Below are 19,468 nucleotides of genomic sequence, written 5' to 3'. Positions count from 1 at the left end.
CAATTTGGGAAGCAGAACTTGATCAAGTAGGACACTCTTTCCCTAGTACGTTTCTGGAGAAATAGCCCTTTCGCACTGTATGGTCTTTAATTGCGATCACTTCATGTCCAGAGAGAGAAGCTTCACTAAGCTTGCGACAATTTGATTATTACATGGAGGGAGATCTTACAAGACCAGCCTGAACTATACCAAAGGAAAAGTGTGAGGGGTAGTACCAGCTGTGCATGCAAATAACTTGGCTGGGGGAGCTTGTTTTTATGGTTTTGTATTTCCCATCTGCACAGTCCCAAAGTAAATATAGTTCCGTTGTGTACAACTAATTCACAAAACAGAGTATGGCATGACTTACCTTTGCTCTAAACCTACAATATATCAAGCTATTCCATTTAGATTATGGAATTCAACCATTCTTGTTGTGTTTTTACATTTTAATCACCACCCCTTTACTTCTATCCAGGCAGGTAAAAATGCAGTAAACGTTTCTTTTGTCTACCAAGCTGAATTAATGCAGCAAGTATTTCATTTGCCACTCCAAGCTGCCTGCTTATGAAAACAAGCTAGTAGCACTTTTTACGGTGTCATTCAAGACAGGTGGATATGATTATAGGCAGCTGTATGCTATCCTCTAGTCTTCAAAAGACATTGGTCTGCTATTTTATATCCAAAGTAGGAGAGTCTTCCAAAAAGGGAAAATTGTGGTAATAAATAGACTAGTAATGTCAGCAAGGAGAGTATAGACAGTTTCTTGTAATCTAAGTTAAGTTACATCTCTTTACTGAACTGTATTTTGGTATCATTTGAGTCATCTATGTAGCTGAGTCTCTGGAAAGGTTTTTGGGGGTTTGTTTCTTTTTTGTTCTTCAGCACCTTTGAATCTCCACTGATGCATGAAGTCCCAGAGCACCAAGGCAGCAGCACAGACAGTTCGGCAAGCAGTTTGGGAAGCTCTGTCACAGCATGTAAGAAGGTAACTTCTAAGTTTATGTTATATTCAAAGGCAGATATATCCCAGGTTATAGCTTTGCTTTTTAGCTTTTGTCTTTATTGGAGAATACAAAATTTAACTGATATCTAAAAAAGAAAAGGATTGATACAGAAAAATAAATTCTGGGTGCTGTTATAGTATGTTGCAATTTTGTCTGCCTGGTCTATACTTGTCTGGTCCCAAAATATATTATACATATATGGGAGATAAACTCCCCCTGAACATTTCTATTTTTCCTCATTATCTGAGAATATGAAATAAAAGCAGTGCATAGTGTGAATATCTTCAGGACTGCTCTTTAATAGGTGGCAGGTTTCTGGGACCCAGCCTTGAAGGTCGAGAGCTTTTCTTCTCTCAGGTCAACACAGTGTTCATTAAACAGCTTTTCTGCCTTCCCTAGTATCTGCCTGGAAGGGTTTCAGCAACACAGGAGGCAGTATACATTTGACCGTTGCTGGTTTTGTTGCCTCAAAATGGGTTTATAAGTAGTTATTTAATTCAGAGGATGGGGGGGTAGGGAGAAAGCAATGCCGGTGTGTGTATGTATGTCATTAGGACGAGTCAGATATGACTGGCATTATTTTATGCATGTAGGTAATTTCAGTACAACTGAGAATACATAGGTGGAGACCATGGACGCTTCCTTTTATTCCTCCTCCCCAGGACCAGATTATGGCAGTACAGTCTGAGGGAAGGGGGCACTACCAAAGACCTATTGAGGAGGGCAGGCCATCTTTCATCTCTCACTTTGCAATAACCCTCAGAACTCTACTGTCTCCCACAAGCATAATTCTAGAGCTGATAAGAAAGCATTTCTTCTAACACAGAAATGTCATAAAACTTCACAGTTCATTCAGTTTTCCCATAATTCTTACTTTTTTTTTCTTTTCCTTCCACTAGTAATAATAATACTTTCCTTTTGTTTTTTTTTTCCCAAAATAACAATATATATTTATATATGTAAGCAGAGAGAGAGAAAGATAAAACATGTAGAAGATAAAGATTTATTTTCCTCATCCTGAAAACCACACTGTGGGTGTGGGGGGTGAGTATTGCCTGTCTACAGAAATTTTGCTAAATATAAAATCGTTGATATAAGAAAGAACTCAATAGACTGATGTGTATGCTGGGACTGTGCTTCTCCAGCTCACCCCAACATGGCTAAAAGACAAAGTGTCAATATTTCATTTGATCAAAGGGTTTGTTTATTTGCAAAAGATACCTGATTTTTAAAAATACTGCTGACTGTGATTGGAATCTTCATATAGGCAGAAATAGGTAGTAAATCGTTGTCTCAGAATCTCAGAATTGTCTGTTTTATGTAAGACTGAGGGACAGTGGCACAGCACTGAGAAGTGCCACCACTGTGTTTACAAATGCTCCTAGCCTGGTCACCTTCAGAAGTACCACTCTCTTTTAAAGGCTAGCCTTTGCCACATGATTTAGAGCTGCTTCACCTGTCTGATCCCTTACATTTGAACTTCTCATTGTAACACGAGTCGATTTTATGATTGTCGGCACACTAAAAGAAGTGATTCACTTCTGCCAACACTTCTGACAAACAGCAGGATATTTTGGGCTTCTTTATAGCATTGTCACAGAATGTGTTACCATTCTTTTTTTGTGTGGAAAAGGATAAAGAATTATCAAAAATAGGCCATTACCTTCTCTTTTAGCCTCTGTTAGTTGATTTTTAAGTTGGATGTGGTGGTGGAGTGAAACACTATGAGTTCCTCCTGCAAGGGAACAGTTTAAACAGTTGACTTGCAGGTTTGAGTAATTGTAGTTGGCATGAATGGCTCCTGTCAGGAACCATATGAGATATGACCTGTTACTACACAGACCAATCTGAACAAATGCAGAAGATGTGCCCCTTGGTATTTCATCTTATTTTGTATGTCCCACTTTCATATCTTTTTTGATGAGTAGTAATTAACCAAAGCAATTAAGATGATCAGCCACGAAGACGCAGATGTTTCATTTGTGGTGCAGAGCCTTTTTAATGTTGTCTCGGTTATAGATATTTACTGTATTTTAATGTCTTATGATCTAAATCAGGGAGCAGGAAGCTGTTACACTAAACTCATATGCAATATTTTCCTCTGGGAAAGAGTGACTTTTCTAATCCACACTTTGCTAGAGGCTGATTTAGTTCATTGATTCACAGCACACTGAGTAATGCTGATGGCTGAGTCTCTAGATGAGAGTGGAAAACTTTTTTTTTAGAACCATGAATTACTGCTGATTTCACATTTAGTGCATGATGCAAATTCATCCTGAATTATTTTCTGAGTGTGATGATCCTGCTCTGAACCAGATATACAGCAGTATAGTGTGTGCAGCTGTTACACATAAGTATGGTCAATGAATCAAGTTCTGCTTTCAATTGTACCATTGCAAATCAGAAGCAACCTCGCCAAATTCAGCAGAATTGCTGACAATGTATGTCAGTGGGATTGGCCCAGAACTTGTCTCAATTAGATAAGAATGAAAAGAAGTACAAGTTAGGAGGAGGAAATTTTGGCAAGTCATACTGTTTGCCTTAAAAGTGCAGGCTATATAAAAGAAGGATGCTGACTGACAGCTGAGGTAGTACAGATCTAGGTTTCTTATCCTTTGGTACCGACCAGCTCAGTATATTTTGAAAATATGCTTAAATGCAAAAATGGCAATCAGAACGTACTGGTAGAGTTACACCTCTGAGGAATACCAGTTCTCACATTGCATTTGATTGATTAATTAGCCCTGTCAATTTAGGCCAGCTCCTTCAAGCTTATACAATTTTGATCATCACAGTCATACATTATTTTACTGTAAGGACTTCAGTATATTCCTTTAAAAGCATGAATATCCTGGCAAGTTTTAATACATATGCAAACTCCCACTTTAAATAAACACACGCACCTAGTTAATAGGGAGAATTGCCTTACAATAGCGAGATGCTGTAAGAAGTATTACATTCACTCTTACTGTATGTTTCTTTTTGACCGTGATAACATTGCTGTCTGTTGCCAAAGAAATATGCCCCAAAGTTCACATGGCTTCTATGGCATTTTGCATAGCAGGTGTCTGCAACCCTACTGTGATCAGCATTGCGGGGTGGCCCGGATTATCCTTCCTCCAAAGAAACACTAATGGGAAGGTTCTGAGCAATAACATGTCTGTAATGGTCCTAATGCAGAAACTTGCATTTCATAAGGTAGAGTTTAAACTCATCCAAAGTTTTCTCCTCATTCCTGCCACCGCTTACTAAATATCACCTTCCGTCTCCTGAACACCATTCAGATATGTGTAAAACCAGACCACATGCAAGGAGGCCTCTCCCACATGTTCCTGCAAGCCTCCCTTTCCCACAGCACTGTCTTTTCTGAGTAATTTCTGGAGACTTTCCAGATGACTTTGGGCCAACCTGTATTCCTTAGATTGCTGACCTCTGCCAGCTTCTGCTGTGTGGACTCAGGTATATCTGGTTTTGTTTTTCTCACCTGTCTTCTTCAAATCCAAATTGCTGCAAATTATATTCTCCAACCCCCAGTAGTAAAAATATTATGCCTATTGCACCCTTCTTCACATTTCTGGCTGCATTCTCAAGTGCATGTGCAGAACTACTTATGCACACATGAAAGCAGAATCTGGCCCAGGTAAAACATCATCTCGCTAATGTTGTTCATCTCCTTGAGGTTACTTAAAAATCACATGCTGTCCAAAACTTCCGTGTAATAATTTCTACCCTTGACTTCAAAGTCTATTATGGAAAGCTGCATACAAAAATTAAATGTACCATAAAGCCTCGCAACTTCTAAACCACCCTGGGGTGACCCAAGCTTGGCAACTATAACCTGACTGAAACATTTGTTCAGGAGAATTATTTCTTCTGTTGGTGCTTTACCAGTATTTGCTTCCTGATAAAAACATCCTTTGAAAGAAAGAAAGAGCTACCAAAGGTCATTTAACATCCCACAGGAGGAAAACTAGGTGAAGTTTGGACTGCCCAGCTCATTTCATGGTTTATCCTTTACAGTATACATCTGCTGTGACCTGGCTGTTCTGAAACGTTGGGTGTGCACACCAAGTCCTTATGAGACAAAGAGTAGTATCACAGATTTCTGAAGCTTGTTTCTGCATGATAATTTCTGCCTATTCCAGTTTCTCAGAAACTGTCTGAGATTTGGGAAAGAAAGATCTAAAGTGATTAAGGCTGAAAACAAATTCACTGTGATTTTTAAGGAAATGAAACAAGACTGCTTGTTACAGCAAAAGCTATTTGAGCTAAAGAGAACTGTTTCCTATGTATGCAAAATTATGTCTTAACAGGTAATTAGAACTTCAACCCTTGAGGATGAGGAGATCTAGAATCAGATGAAATCTGAAATCATATATATATATGTAGAGATATGTGTGTGTGTGCATGTATGTATATGTTCAATTCTTTATGTCTTCATAAAAGCCTCAGACGATGGTACTTTTTGGAAAAGAGGAAAAAAAATGCTTGATTCTAGATTTTACCAACCAATTTATAATGGTTCAGTATTTCCACATTTGAAAACATTTCTTGAAAAAAAAAAAAAAAAGAACAGTTTATAATGCTAACAGGAAATTGTTTCTTTGGGATATGAAATATGTTAATTTCCCCATTTAGTCTCAGAGTTAGTTATGGTGGCAGGAATCTTTTTGAACTGAGACAGGACATTATAAAATTTATTGAGTGCAGAGTTATTCAACTGGTAAATAAGATTAGCTAGCTGCCCCGAAGAAGAGCTTGATGTTGATGTGAAGCATTCATGAGCCTTTGTCATTCTTAGAACAAAGTTCTTTGGGCACAGTGCTTTTTCTGAGTATTTTGTGAACCCCAAATTTATATTCAGAAGCTCTTTGGAAGAAATCCCATAGCAGGTCTGGAGTACTGAGAAACAACCACCACAAAGGTGCAAAGCCTTTGTGGAGGGCACTGAAGAAGGGCGCTGAAGCAGGGCAAACTTATGGACTGTGGTGTTCCCTGTTACCTCCTCATCCATCTTCTGCTGACTTTTATCCAGAAATCAATATAAAATACAGGGAGTGCAGTATTAACTATCTAACTGGCTTTCTGCCAGAAAGATAAAAATTAGAGTGGGTGTTAGTCTGTGGGTGGTAATGAGCTTACTTCTGGATCGCCCCTGAGTATTAGAAAATTGTGTCAACCGGCCAGAATAGCTTTCCACAGTCATTCATCTTCCCTGAGAAATGAAGAGGCCTCAAAAGTTCTTCTCACTTCTCTTCCTAAGGAAGGGATCTAAGCTTACAGATTAAGTGTTCCTGAAGTAGGACAAAGGTGTGTCAATGCAAAATATGCAGTAAGGTAAAGGAAAGTACTGTGGATAGATTTTTTTTCCAGCTAGAGCAACAAATTTATATTTTAAAATATCATTATTAAAATAAAAGGCTAAAGAGCTAGAGTACAGCTTATTTCCACGTAATGCAAGAATTGCAAGAAGTACAAGTAAAATATACATCCATTTCACAAACATACTTCTTAACATTGCAGCCTGGGGAAGAGGATAAGCCATATAAAATGTTCTATAAGTAGCATCATTGTTGTAGCTATTCTTTTCCTGCTGTTACCTAGTTGTTTAGGGACATGGTGTAGTGGGTATAGTGGTGTTGGGTTGACAGTTGGACTCGATGATCTTAGACGTCTTTTCCAAACTTAATGATTCTATGATTCTATGTTTTAAAAATACTAAGGGTCCCTCCTTTTCATGGAAGAATATTAGTACAGAGGCAGCAAGTCAGAAATTCAGTTCAATCAAAGCATCAGACTTGCAACACTGGCTTTGCCTCTTTATAGTCTACAGATATCTTAGCCCCATTTTGTTTTTGTTTGAGCAAAGCTTGTGGCATAAGCTGTAAGACTGAGTCAACACAGAGAGATTAAAACACAAAGTTTTGGTCCCAGGGTACTGACTATGCTCAGTACTGATTACAGCAGGTCTTAAGTACTTTAGCTTCCCAGAAAGCAGAAAAATGTGTTTAAGAAGAAAGAGTTTGTAGCCTAGGCAGTCCCAGAAATGAGACTGCTGGCAGAATGAATAGTACTGATCTATTGTGGAGAGAGATACAGTAAATCATAAAGGCTGCAAGTTTGTGCACTCTGGTAGAATTAAATAATTAGTTTTCCCAACATCTATGTTTATCACTTTAACACAGAACAAAACTCCTAGCAATATTTTCCAATAAAAATGCTGGATTTTCAAGTAACTCCAAGGACTTTCAGTTCTGAAAGAAAATAGGCTAATACTTTAGGGGATATATAAATCACTTGATTGAAGGTGGAAAGGTCCAAAAGGAACAGGTGTCCCAGTCTTGCCCCCAAAGATTTTGTGGGCAAGATTTCCGTTGAGTTACAACAATGGAGTTCAAGCCCCCAATGCACAGTAGGACTGAGTAAATTTTTTAATTATTTTAACTATTTTTAACTATTTTAACAGATTCTCTGCAGTAACAGTCTGCTAGAATCAACAGACTACTGGCTGCAGAATCAGAGGACACCATGCCAAATTGGCTTTCTGGAAGACAAGTCAGAAAGCAACTGTGCCTCAGTAAGTACTCACTGTAATCTCCTCTGGTGAAAAGTCCATTGAGAGTTATTTGGGTAGGGTGTGGGGCTGACACTATACATGTTAAATTAAAAAAAGCCAATGACTAACTGACATTGAAATCTATCTATAGTTTCTGTAATTTCCAGCTTTCTGTTAAAAGCAAACATACAAAGCAAAAATGCATACAGCTTTCTATACAGAGCACATTAATAAACATTACTGCAGAGGTTTCCCCACATTTGGTCTTCAGACTTTGTGGCCCTCCATATTTTTTTATGTTCACAATCTGCCACTGACAAGAGAGAAAAATAAGCCAAAGAGAAAATTATTCCAAACCGTAACTCGTTAAGTGGCAGGTTGGAAAGAGCAGATGTTTAAAAGGCTGCTCAATGTTCTTGAAGGCATAGAGATACAATTAAAGAGAAAATTCTTTCCATATTAGATGAGGAGAAGCTGCTAAAGAACTCAAACAGAATTATTTTACATTTGAAATGAAATTTAAATCTCACTATTGAGGGTTATAATGCAATTAAGAACAGCTTTTGGTTAAGAGTGTACATGAAGAAGTACGTGTTATGTTGCTTTACACACTATCTACATGAAACTGGATGGAAGTACATTGCTATGATTGTAATAGTTTTGCATTTGATGAATGACTTAGGAGATCAGATCCTTACTCAGAATCCCATTTGATTGCTACCCCCTGGCCCCAGTGAGCCAACAAGGGCTTTAGAAAAGTGCAGTTTTATCTCAGGTGAAAGGTTTCCAGCACTGCTTGTGCTGCACGCAGCCTAAAGGCTATCATGGAGTCTGCTGGGGTTCCCTCAAGGACATGGACATTTTAGCTCCAGCTGATGAACCCAAACGCCTGCTGTCAAGAAACTGAATCTCCATCCCATGGTGGCGATGACTGGAGGCTTTGTGTCTCGCCTGGGGGTGATGCAGCATCCTTGAGAACAGCAGGAGTGATACAACAGTGTAATTGCAGCAGTTAAAAGTTAGGAATATGGTCAAAGGTTATAGGGCTCAGTTCACTGTCATGCTGTCCACAGAACCATCAGTTTCCACAAGACAGAGTGAGCAAAATACACAACCTAGTCAGAGTGTGCTAGTAAGCAACCATACAAGGTATAAGGTAAGAAACTAAACAGACTCCTTTGTCTATTTTGGATGATGCTGGCTGAAACAAGGAAGGGGATATTAAGGAGTAATGTTTAGTGGTACTAATTTCCTAGACTCCCAAAACTAGACAGACCGCAGTTTCCTGTTCTTTGAGCATTCTGCATGTATTCCCCTAAGCAAAAGGGTCACAGTATTAGGAAGTACAAATATTGTTCAATTGCAGCTGAAATGCTGTCACTTGAACAGTATCCTGAATACATTCTTAACCAGAACGGGGTCATCAGGCAGGTAATCAGTGGTATCCTTGTTGTTTGATAGAGGAAAGGGTTGCTTTTAACCACAGTCACTTGGTTTTACTATTTAGTATTTTATATCCTAAAAAAAAGGCTTATTTTCTCAGAAGAAATTATTACTCCAAATAATAATATAAAAATGAATTATGACTTGCTTTTTGATATGTTGAGCTTTGACTTTATTCTTCATGTTTCTTTGAATCTTATAAGAAATTATATCTATCTCTGATAGGATGGAGCTACCAAGAAAAGACAACTTGTTAAAGCAAGACTATACTCAGATTTGATTTAAAAATACCCAGTATAGCTGCTCGATACACATTTTTCCTCTTGAAAGCACAGATCAGGTTTTATCTAGCTCTGGTCAGTCCCCTTGTAGGGAAAATAAGCGTCACTCTTACCATACTGCAGATGTGAAAGAAGAGGCAGAAGTACTGAAATTACTTTTCATTACAAACCCAAAAGGAGATTCTGAGATAAGGGGTTTCCACAAGTCACAGACCCAAATTTCACCTGTGCTGAATGCCCACAATTTTCCCTGGCAGAATCATGCAAGGTGATAATTTTATTTTAATCCCCTCTTTGTCAAAGAAAAGACAAACAAGACAAAGCTCTTTCCTAAGAAAACAGCTTGTGTTACTATGGTGTGATGGTGTAGTTCTGCTTGTAGGCAGAGGGTGGGCAAAGGTGCTCCGTGAAGCTTCCAGGGTACAGAACTGCCCCACAGTTCCTAATGCCATCCTAAACTACAAGACCCTGACTGACTGCTTTCTTACATGGGAAGAACATTGGGATATGCTTTGAAACAAGGTCTGCCAAGTCATCTTCTCTCATTGCCTCCTCCTTGTGTAGTGTGCGTATAGGACAGTCAGCTTTCCCTGTATGGCTTTCTGTACACAGTGCCAACTCTACACATACACAAAGTTTTGCAATTTTCAAAGCAAAATTTTAGTTCCTAGTTGATTCTGCAATTTACAGTTATCACTACAGAAGAAAAAAGATATATTGAAAGAATTTTGTATTAATGAGATTGAAGTGGAATGTACAATAATATATTGAGTGAAATTAAAATATCATATATAGAGAACATTAATTTAGAAGCTAAGAAGTTAAATATTATTTTGGAACATCGATGTTCACATCAAGAGAAAAGGAATTTGGTAGCTTGGAAGCTTAGTTCTTGATCTGTCCCTGGAAGTTATGCTTTTGAGTTACTGTTAAATAGTTACTCATAAACTGTTATGAGCAGAACTGAAGTTTTGTTCACATTCCTGGTTATTCTGAGTGGTAGTACAATACAGAATTTTAATTTGGGTGCCTAAAAAGTTGCACAACTAATGTGAATACAAGCAGTAAACTAGAAAACTTTGGCATTAATCATCAAACCTCATATGTGGATCAGAGTGTAAGCACATACAATTTTTTTTCAGAATTGCTCTCCCCACCTTAGATATGTGGGTGGTTCATTTGGCTGTGCACAGTACATGAGCAAACCAGGGAACAGGGAATACTTAACCACTGTGCAAGGATTAAGCAGTATCATACCCAGAACCTGCAAAGCATTTCATTCTGAGTCCTTTCCAGTGACTGACACCAAACGAGCAGCCGCAGGAATGCGGGAGGAAGAAGGAGATGAGCATGGAATAGTTTTCCCAGCTTCTCAATTAGCAGGCAAACCAGACTGCCCTTAGCAGATAATATGTTCTGTCTTTTCTTTCATGTGGAAGATTTTATAAATTGCTGTTGCCAATGGTGCCAGAGATGTTTTAATCAAACTGCCTCTGAAAGTTGTCATTAGATTTGCAGAAGGAAAAAAGAAATCTCAAACATACTATATCATTAACGGTTGCTTTTCCCAAAGATAGCTGGTAACACATTTAGCTATAGTGTTCAGTTTTCATTTGGAAGAGTTCATGTTTAGTTACAAGGGGTCTAATCTTACTATAGCTATAAATGCAACACCACCGTATGAACATAGCTTTCATAAATGTTATATTCATTATGTCCCATTACAGATTAGCACAGTTAGTACAAATAAAAATAGACTCATGGCTGTCCTACATATGCTCACCAAGCATACTAACATTGATTTATTAAAACACTAAACATTTAACTCAGTTATAGCAGACTACTTTTCAAAGAGAGAATTTTTTTAAGCAGAACAGGCATTTTAGTACATGTAATAGTCCATTCATTTCCAAACTGGTTAATGAAAATGTAGCCATTATGATATGAAAATAATAAATTGTGTTAGTATTTCATATTTGCTTAAGTTGGAAATCTTCTCCTGAGCTCTGAAAATTGTTATTTCAAATTCTGGTACCCCAGCATAATAGAAGAAATGCTAGCGTGTCCATATTTAATCCAACATTTCTGGTCATCTGCAAGGATAAACAATGGAAATCATAGGGAGAAATAATAGCGAGATGTGGTGTCTGTTCTCCATTTTTACGCCAACTTAGCAGTATGTTGGTGAGTTGTCTATGAAAAGAAGTTTTATATATATAATGAGTGAGTATGATGTGAACAGAGTTTGAAAGATTGTCTTGTCCTAACTTTCCTTTTCTACTTTCTGTACATACTGTTTTTGTCCAATTCTCCGTGTTTGCATTTAGGAAATCAGATTAGATACACTGGGATTGAGTCCAGGGGGACAGGGCTAACTGTCTTAAGTTATTAGGGCTTTCTAGGGAGACTTCCCGCAGAGGTTAGTCAGGAAGGGGCAGCTGAAAGAGATTTCTGTGTGCTTGAAGTGAAGGCACAGTGGGAGAGTGTGAAGGTAAATCCTAGGTAGTAGCGCTGTTTGTTTTCATTTCTGTATTGGAATAAAACATCCTACCAGCTCTCTTTAAAACATCCCTGGATTGAAGTGTGCTACCCTCTTTATTTCAGATGACCCTATCTGATTTTGCCGTGCTGTCTGCTTAAAAATGTTAAACTCCCTCAAAGAACTTCTTCTTCTACGCCGAGGTTATGAGTGTTTTTTTCCTCTTTAGCAAATATTTGAGTAATTGCTAAACATTAAATTAAACTTAGTTCAATTCACAACAATACTGTTTAGCAGCAGTTTATTGCTGCAGATTAGAACACGTAGTTTCATGCTAATGTCATGATTAGATAGTATAAATTTTAAAGGTAGTTTAATTATGGAAGTCTTGTTTTGTTTGTTTCCACTGAATGAGAACTTAATCAAAATCCACCTAATAGAATAAAATATATGGATTCATGAGACATAATCATTCATAAGCTGCACATAGTGACTTATAAATGTAATTAAAATGTCTGTAATGTGACATTCTTATTACCCCACAGAGAGACCTCATAAAATAAATATAGTTTCACATAAATATATATACCTTTGTCCACTCCATTATTGCCATCTGTCTTTCTCTGGACCTACATCAAATGTTCCCTGCTTTGGATATGCTTTTAAGCAAACCTTATTTGAAAAGAAAAAACTGATAGATACTTTGTCCCTTCTTTCCCTCCAAAGATCCAGATTATTTAACTACCAGTGCTGAACATTTGTGGTTGGCTTATGTTAGTACAAGTTAAGAAATTTAAATTCTTCCTTAATTAGATGATTTATAGTTTCTTCTAGCATTGGACACTTGAAGACGAAGCACGAAGTCTTAAACTTGCACAGAAAAGTCATTTATGATTCTTCTTAGCAGTTCCTAAGATTTGACATTTTTCTTTTTAGTGCCTGTGCAATAAGCATCAGCATGATTAAGGTGGTATTGCCACACTAGTAAAGATGTATCTTAATTGTCTTTTAGGAATTTTTAATGAAAAGAGTTATTTAGAAAGAAGTAGGATACAAAACAAAAAAAAAGATGGTATTATAGTCCTGCAGGACATTTGGCATTCATTTACCTCAAGATGCACAAATCATAGAAGTGAATTTTCCAGAAATTCTCTGGACTTTCACACTCCAGACCAGCAACAGATAGAAAAGCCACTAGAAATGATATTTACACTGAAAAAAGATTTTCTCTCAAAATGGACCCAGACTCCAATGATCTCCCCACAAAATGCAACGTCATGCCCTCTCCCTCTTCACGTGACCATCTTGCCCAACGCAGAGGCTGGGAAGCAGGCCTTCCCGCTCCGCACAGCCTAGCAAGGAATTGCACTTGAGAACCGCTGATCTGGGAGAATACACCCTTCCCGTCCCCAGCAGTGTGCCTCCGTGTGAAGGGTAATGGGATTTCCAGACTTTGGCAGAAATGCTGCAAACTTTTTGTCAAGTATCCTGGAGAAGCAGAAACACAAACTTTACACCATTAAATGGCAGTGATAGATATGAAAGGTGGAAAATCCCTGCATTTCAGTTAAAGCAAAGCAATTAAAACCAGTGCTCATTTCTTACTTTTGCATAACAAGATACCACTTTTTAAAGAATCAGGATGTGTCAAGGGCTCTAAAGCTCATTTTAAAATCATTTTATGTCTCAGTATAGCCGAAAAAAAATCTGGCTTTTTAGGCAGATGGGTGAGAGAACAGTTTCAATAAAGGGTTTAAAGATTTGAAACATTCTTGAAGTAGTCCAGCAACTTTTTCACTTGCAAGTACTCCTACTCAGTAACAACATAAATGCTCACACCAGAATACTCCATACACGAATGCACATAATGTAGGCTATATACATAGACATATGCAATTTTATATTGGTTAGATCCAGCCCAAGGGAGCAGCAGGAACACATGGCCAAAATAGAGGGAAAGGGGAAGGACAGCAGCCCAAACTTCGGTCAAATTCAGTCTTGTTAAAGTACCCTCTCATTTAATTGTTGGCTGCTTTTGTCTGAGCCCTTGTCATTTGCACTTTTTCTCCGAGTGGTCCTGTGCCATTTGCACTTTTTCTCTAAGTGGTCTGATGAGTGCCGGTGGCAGCACAAAGGAGAGTGGAGGACAACATGACTAGGGAAGTGGAGATAGTGGAGACAGTAACCAGCAACTGGGTGGGCTTGTGCCACATGGAAGAACTCTAATCCGTCTGCAGCACAGGAGGAGGAAGAATTGCAGCTTGGGGTTGTTAGCTGGTTAATTGAGTAGAGGAGGACAGACCCAGCCTAGGAGACAGACATTAGCGTCTCAAGGAAAGGAAGCAACGCTTATATTAGTGAAGGGTGGCAAGGCTGTTGCCTTGGTAAGAAATAAAACAGGTTGTTAAGAAAGCAAACAGGTGATGTAATTATGGATCACGTTGTCCGTGATCTCTCTGTTTACTGAGATAATGAATAATGTCATTTTGCCATTATAGCAACTGCATTTTCAGAACTGGCTGCTTACCTTGCTGCTGCTGCATAGCTCCGCTGTGCGAAGCAGATACCTCAGCACTGTCCATTTCTTTGCAGTTCAGGCATCAAGCTTTGAAACAGATTCAGGAGGAGGTTAAGGATGCCACTACGCACTAATTTGAGCTGGTCGAATCAGGGCTTCTGTAGTCTCACCTCCTCCTCCAGTCCCTACTTCATCTTTTTTACTGCCCTGGCATTTGTACAAACATGCAGTAAGTTGGTTCAGAGAGAAAAGTAACATGAAATTAAGAAATTAGTTTTTCTGGCCAATTCTTCCTTGAATCATCTCACCGTATTGTCAGACAAATGCCAGTGCTCACTCAAGTGATGGAGCAAAAACATCCAGGAAACAGCTCCCACAAATTCATTCAAACTGAATGATAACAGATGTAGAAAGGGAAAATCCTTGGCAAGGTGTATTTTGAGGGAAAAAAAAGAGAGCATCTTTCAGTTGAATTAAAGTAGATTATGAGTGGGTTTCATTCATTTCTTCACCCAAGTCTTTTTAAAGATTTGACACCACTTATCTTTAGATATTTAGGTACAAATATACAGATTTATATTTTACATCAGTCTTTGATACTAGAGTTGCTTCCAGGTAACTTGCTAACAATAGTGCGGACACTGGGTCAGGGTGTTGAGATCTAAGCACTGGCACATTTTGTATCTTAACCAGGGCCCCTATCTCCAGTATGTTCTCCAGAGACTCCAAAGCATGAAAGCATGCCCTTACTGAAGGGTGGAAATCTAGTCTTACAGGAGTTCAGAAAGTAGGATGTTTCTTCCCAGGATTGGTAGTAGTCAACAAGACTCTTTATACAGCCAAGTATGGACGTGCAATCTTGAATCCCAAAGGAGGGGTTTTTTTGTTTGTTGTGGTTTTGTAAATCAAAACCATATGTGTGTTCCTGAATAGTGACCCTATATAGCTGAAACAACTGGTTTGTTTTATTGTGTTTGAATGAAGATTTACATTTCCTAGTAAACATAAGCAAAGCCCTATTTGTCTGCATAAAATAGACAGACCTGCATACTGAGGTGTTTGCCCTCCCGCATGAGGTTGCATGCACACTCTCAGCAGTATGTCATACAGACAGGGGATTACAAGAGTGTTTATTTTACCTTTCACTCAGTAATTACTCAACCATCTTCAAGAACAGCATTGTCTCTTTCAGAAATCAAAATCCATCCGTTGCTTTCCAGATCTAAGCCATAATTACTAGAGGTATTTTTAGTTTTAAGTCCCATCTTCCTATTCAGGCTGACGGTACCTTAATTATATCCTGACAAGGAGCAGGAATCAACAGCTGCAGGCTAAATTGTGGCATTGAGTCTTAGTCCTTTCTCAGGCATGCGTGGGTGTTCATGCTGCTGTGGTAAGGAATTGTACCTTCCAGAGAGCCCCTCTCTCGCTTGCACAGAGAAATAAGAAACCCTCCTCTTCACCAGTTACTCTCTGCTTTACGGAGCCCAGTGCAGGCAGGCTGAGCACTAGTTTAAAAGACCACTGAAAGGATTACTTGTATAATCTGTAAAATATGTTTCTCTTTTTGCTCTTGTACATACTTGGCTCTGAAAAATATATCTTCACATATGAGCTAATGTTAAGGCAGAAATTAAATATGCCCTTAAAGGCTTGTCTTTCCACATTTTCAGTACCACACGTGTATTTTATGCAGCAGCCAAAAGCTGCCTCATGAATTTTGGGGCAGGGAAGATTAACAATAGGTTTTCTTCTCTTTCCTTGTAACTTCAGACTCGGACACTCTTTAATTTTCTGTCTAGATCTGCCGTCTTCTTTCCTGTCCCCCTGTGATGCTCCCATACAGCAGTGTTTTCTTACCTGTATTTAAGAGAACCGGATGCTTAGCCTTACTCTGACAAAGCTATAAATAAACACCGGGAGGATGGCAGGGATATGCCATTTCACACTGGTACATTCTCAGTGCCTCCATGGGCTGCTTTATCAAGAAACGGGATTCTTGCGCTACCTCCAGAGTGGACATCTGTAACTGCTTGCTGCTATTATAACCAGAGTCTCCCTCTAACATGAATTGCAGTGTGAGGCTTATAGAAATTTGTTAAACGTTAAGTATACAAGGCACCGGAGAAAACAGATGGTGCATGTGGCATAAATATTTATTGACATATTTTCTTTAAGTCATAAGTGACAATTAATTACATCAAACCCAAAGGAATAAGCCTTAATGGGAAGAAAATATTCACAGCTGGTTTTGAAGCAACGGATTATGAAGAGATGACTCGGGATGATTCATTAATGCAGTCCAGCCATTAAAATAAGGATAGTCTCTAAAATATCAAGACCCATAAATCCACCAAGTCATTTGAGATGTGCACCTTCTGAAGAGTAATTAGGACTAAATTTCAGGTACGTTACTGCTAACAATGTTGGAGGGAGAGCAGTATAACACACCCTTCTGACAACACACAATGTGTACCTAAAAAAGAAGTGTGGCTGGGCTGAGGAGACACAGGAAAGTCACATCAGGACCTTACTTAGGTGAACCTGAGTGACTCACAGAAGATAGTATGTACTGGGTTGTCCGCTTTTGGAAATGATCCATTAGGGCTTGCAAGGAGAGCGGTTCAAAACCTCATCTGCATGTTAGATAGCAGTTGTGCAGCTCGTGGGAGAGATTTTTACATAGAATCTGAAAGGAGTAATGTGATTTTTGTGGCCATCCTAATGAAAATACAGGGCAAGAAGGGGAAAAAGACTTTCTCCACTCACAGCTAGAGAGGGAAATTGCCACTCTCTAATCATGCAAAGGACTGTACAACAGAAGGAAGGGCCAGACTTGGCTTCAGGTTGATGTTTCCCCAACCTGCCCTGCATCCTGTTGACATTCTGGGCGGAGAAACTGTCAGTAGAGTGCCACGGTCCTACTTTGACAAGGATGGATTTTTGATGGTTTGCAGTAGCCTGTTCTCACATTGGTGAGATAAGGAAGGTACCACTGTATAACCGAGGGATATACCTGTCATGAAGCCTTTTGAGTTATTTAGTTTACAGTGCAGAAGGTGTGCCTGAGCTTCTTCATACCCTCGGGTTATCACTTGTAAATTCTCCCACCTGTGTAATACTGCTGCCTCACACTTCCATTTGTGTACATCTTTTTGCAAGCAGCTACGTGGCATATCTACTATTCCAAACGAATATTTTTATTTCTACATTTCACAGCTGATTCCTCTGCCAGAATCATTTTGGCAAGCATGGAAATTAATGCGAGACAAGCATTGCATCCAAATGCTAATGGATAATTAGCTCTGCCTTCCAGAAGATGCTTTTTTATTCTGAGTCACTCTCAGGCTATTCCAAAGAGCTCATATAAGACATATTCCAACTCAAGATCCTCTTTAACCATTTAAATATAAAGGATCAAATTCTACCGCGTGTGGAGGAGAGAGCTACATCTCTTATACCATTCCCAGTCTCCTATCTACCAAAAAGTTGAGCTATGCATATTAGTTATAACTGTTAATGACTCCAAAAAGAAGTGATAAGAGCCAAGGGCAGGGAAAATAAATCACTCAAATTTAGTCAGCGGGGGAAAGGAAATTGTAACATAAAAGCAACAACTGGTAATTTTCAGTTACCTTATTTCTTATGAAATATCTCAGATCTCTACAAAAAGGAGATGTCAATCCTTATAACACATCCTTCTTCAGTAGGCATTTATCTCTACACTCAGGGAAGGGAAAAACTTGGGAATTAGCTGATTACCTTCTTCCATCCCATGACAGCACACCAATTCAATAGCAAGGCAGGAAACAAAATCCTGCCTGCTTCCCAAAGCTACTCGGAGGTGGAGCAATAGGAGCTAAATAATAGTAATGACAAAAAAAAAAAAAAAAGGAAGGTGAGAGAACACTCCATAGAATATTACCTGACACTCAGCAAATTTCAGCTAGCAGTTTGTGAACAGCTGGGATCTCTCTCACTCCCAGAAACCATAGGAAAGTGTCTTTTACTTTACATGCTTTATAATGTATGTGTCACAAGCCTCACTGCTCTGCATGAAGGCATTTTAAAGCAGCACAGTATAAAACCAGAAGGAAGCTGAATGAAGATCAGACGTTAGGCATTATGAAACTGTATGCACAAGAAAGCCACACGCGCACACTCCTACTTCAGATAATCCTCATTTCCTCTTCATTAGGGTGTGTGTGACTGCGCAGTTATATCTTTAAATAGCTGAGAAATTTGTGAGTGGGCCTTAGCGAGTGCAAAGACCGTCTGCCCCCAGGCAGCTTGTCTAATTGCCTCTGTTCCAGTTCAGTCTGCTGCTGGCTGCAGCAGTAAAGCTTCTGTTAAGTAAAATGAGCAGTTGTTTATTACACAGATAAACACACTTGCCCGATGACAGTGTGAGAACTTGAAGAACATACGAGGGTTGGAAGTTCTTCTGTGTAGCTTTGTGCTCTTAGCATTCACAGCATGAAATCTAACTTCCACTGTAAGTTGCACCTAACTGCAGTCGAGTGTTTTGCCATCGGTGTTTTCTTCTCCAGAACTCAGGACCTTGTATAGACAAGGTGTATGTTCATGTGCCCTTTGAACTGAAAGATCCACTACAGGTGTCCATATAACATCTATTTTACCATCATAGTGTTAGCATAAGGCTTTTCTTTTTTTCCTAGCTACACTGAGAAAAATTTACCAGGGTAGGCAAAAGCAGTGATAGAGGTTTCTGTTTTGTAGAGGTATTTACCTTCTCAAAGTATCAGCATAAGTTAGAGAACAATCAGGAACCTCACCACATAGTGTTACTGAAATTACCTGAAACACCACTCTGGTAGTATTGCAGGAAACTGGCTCAGGCTGAGGTTTCTAGCTCCTTTTCCAAAAAGATCCAATCCAATCCTCAACTGGATGCCAGGATTTCTCATCTCTTTGCTCTTCTGCAAAGAAACTGGGAGCGACAAAAGCCCTGACTTCAATCATCACTGTAGGAGCTTCCAGACCCCTTTCTGTAATACGAGCCCAACTTAGGGATGATGCCACAGACAGCGTGTCAGGGAGCCTCACAGTCCCGTTTGCACCACTGATCTGGACCTTCAAGTTTAAGAAGGCGTGAAGAAAGCAGATGTTGTCCTGGTAGAAGCTTGTCTAGGGGAAGAAGAAAGTTCAGACCAGGAAATCTTTTTGATTTCCAGCTTCGTAATT

The 19,468-nt window shown here is 39.0% G+C and overlaps 1 protein-coding gene across 2 annotated transcripts in view; it reads left to right on the top strand.

The window, feature by feature from the left end:
• SPHKAP (SPHK1 interactor, AKAP domain containing) overlaps positions 1-19,468 on the top strand; it is a 74,921-nt gene that overhangs the window by 18,792 nt on the left and 36,661 nt on the right. For both annotated transcript variants that reach the window (XM_075158233.1, XM_075158232.1), the window contains exons 2-3: positions 865-967; positions 7,453-7,563. In XM_075158233.1, the coding sequence (XP_075014334.1) occupies positions 884-967; positions 7,453-7,563 (195 nt within the window). In that variant the 5' untranslated portion in view covers positions 865-883. The remainder of the gene's footprint in view (positions 1-864; positions 968-7,452; positions 7,564-19,468) is intronic.

Source organism: Calonectris borealis, chromosome 9, assembly GCF_964195595.1.
Source record: "Calonectris borealis chromosome 9, bCalBor7.hap1.2, whole genome shotgun sequence".
NCBI lineage: Eukaryota > Metazoa > Chordata > Aves > Procellariiformes > Procellariidae > Calonectris > Calonectris borealis.
Note: the sequence above shows the minus strand (reverse complement) of the source record. Positions and strands in the feature narration are given on the sequence as shown.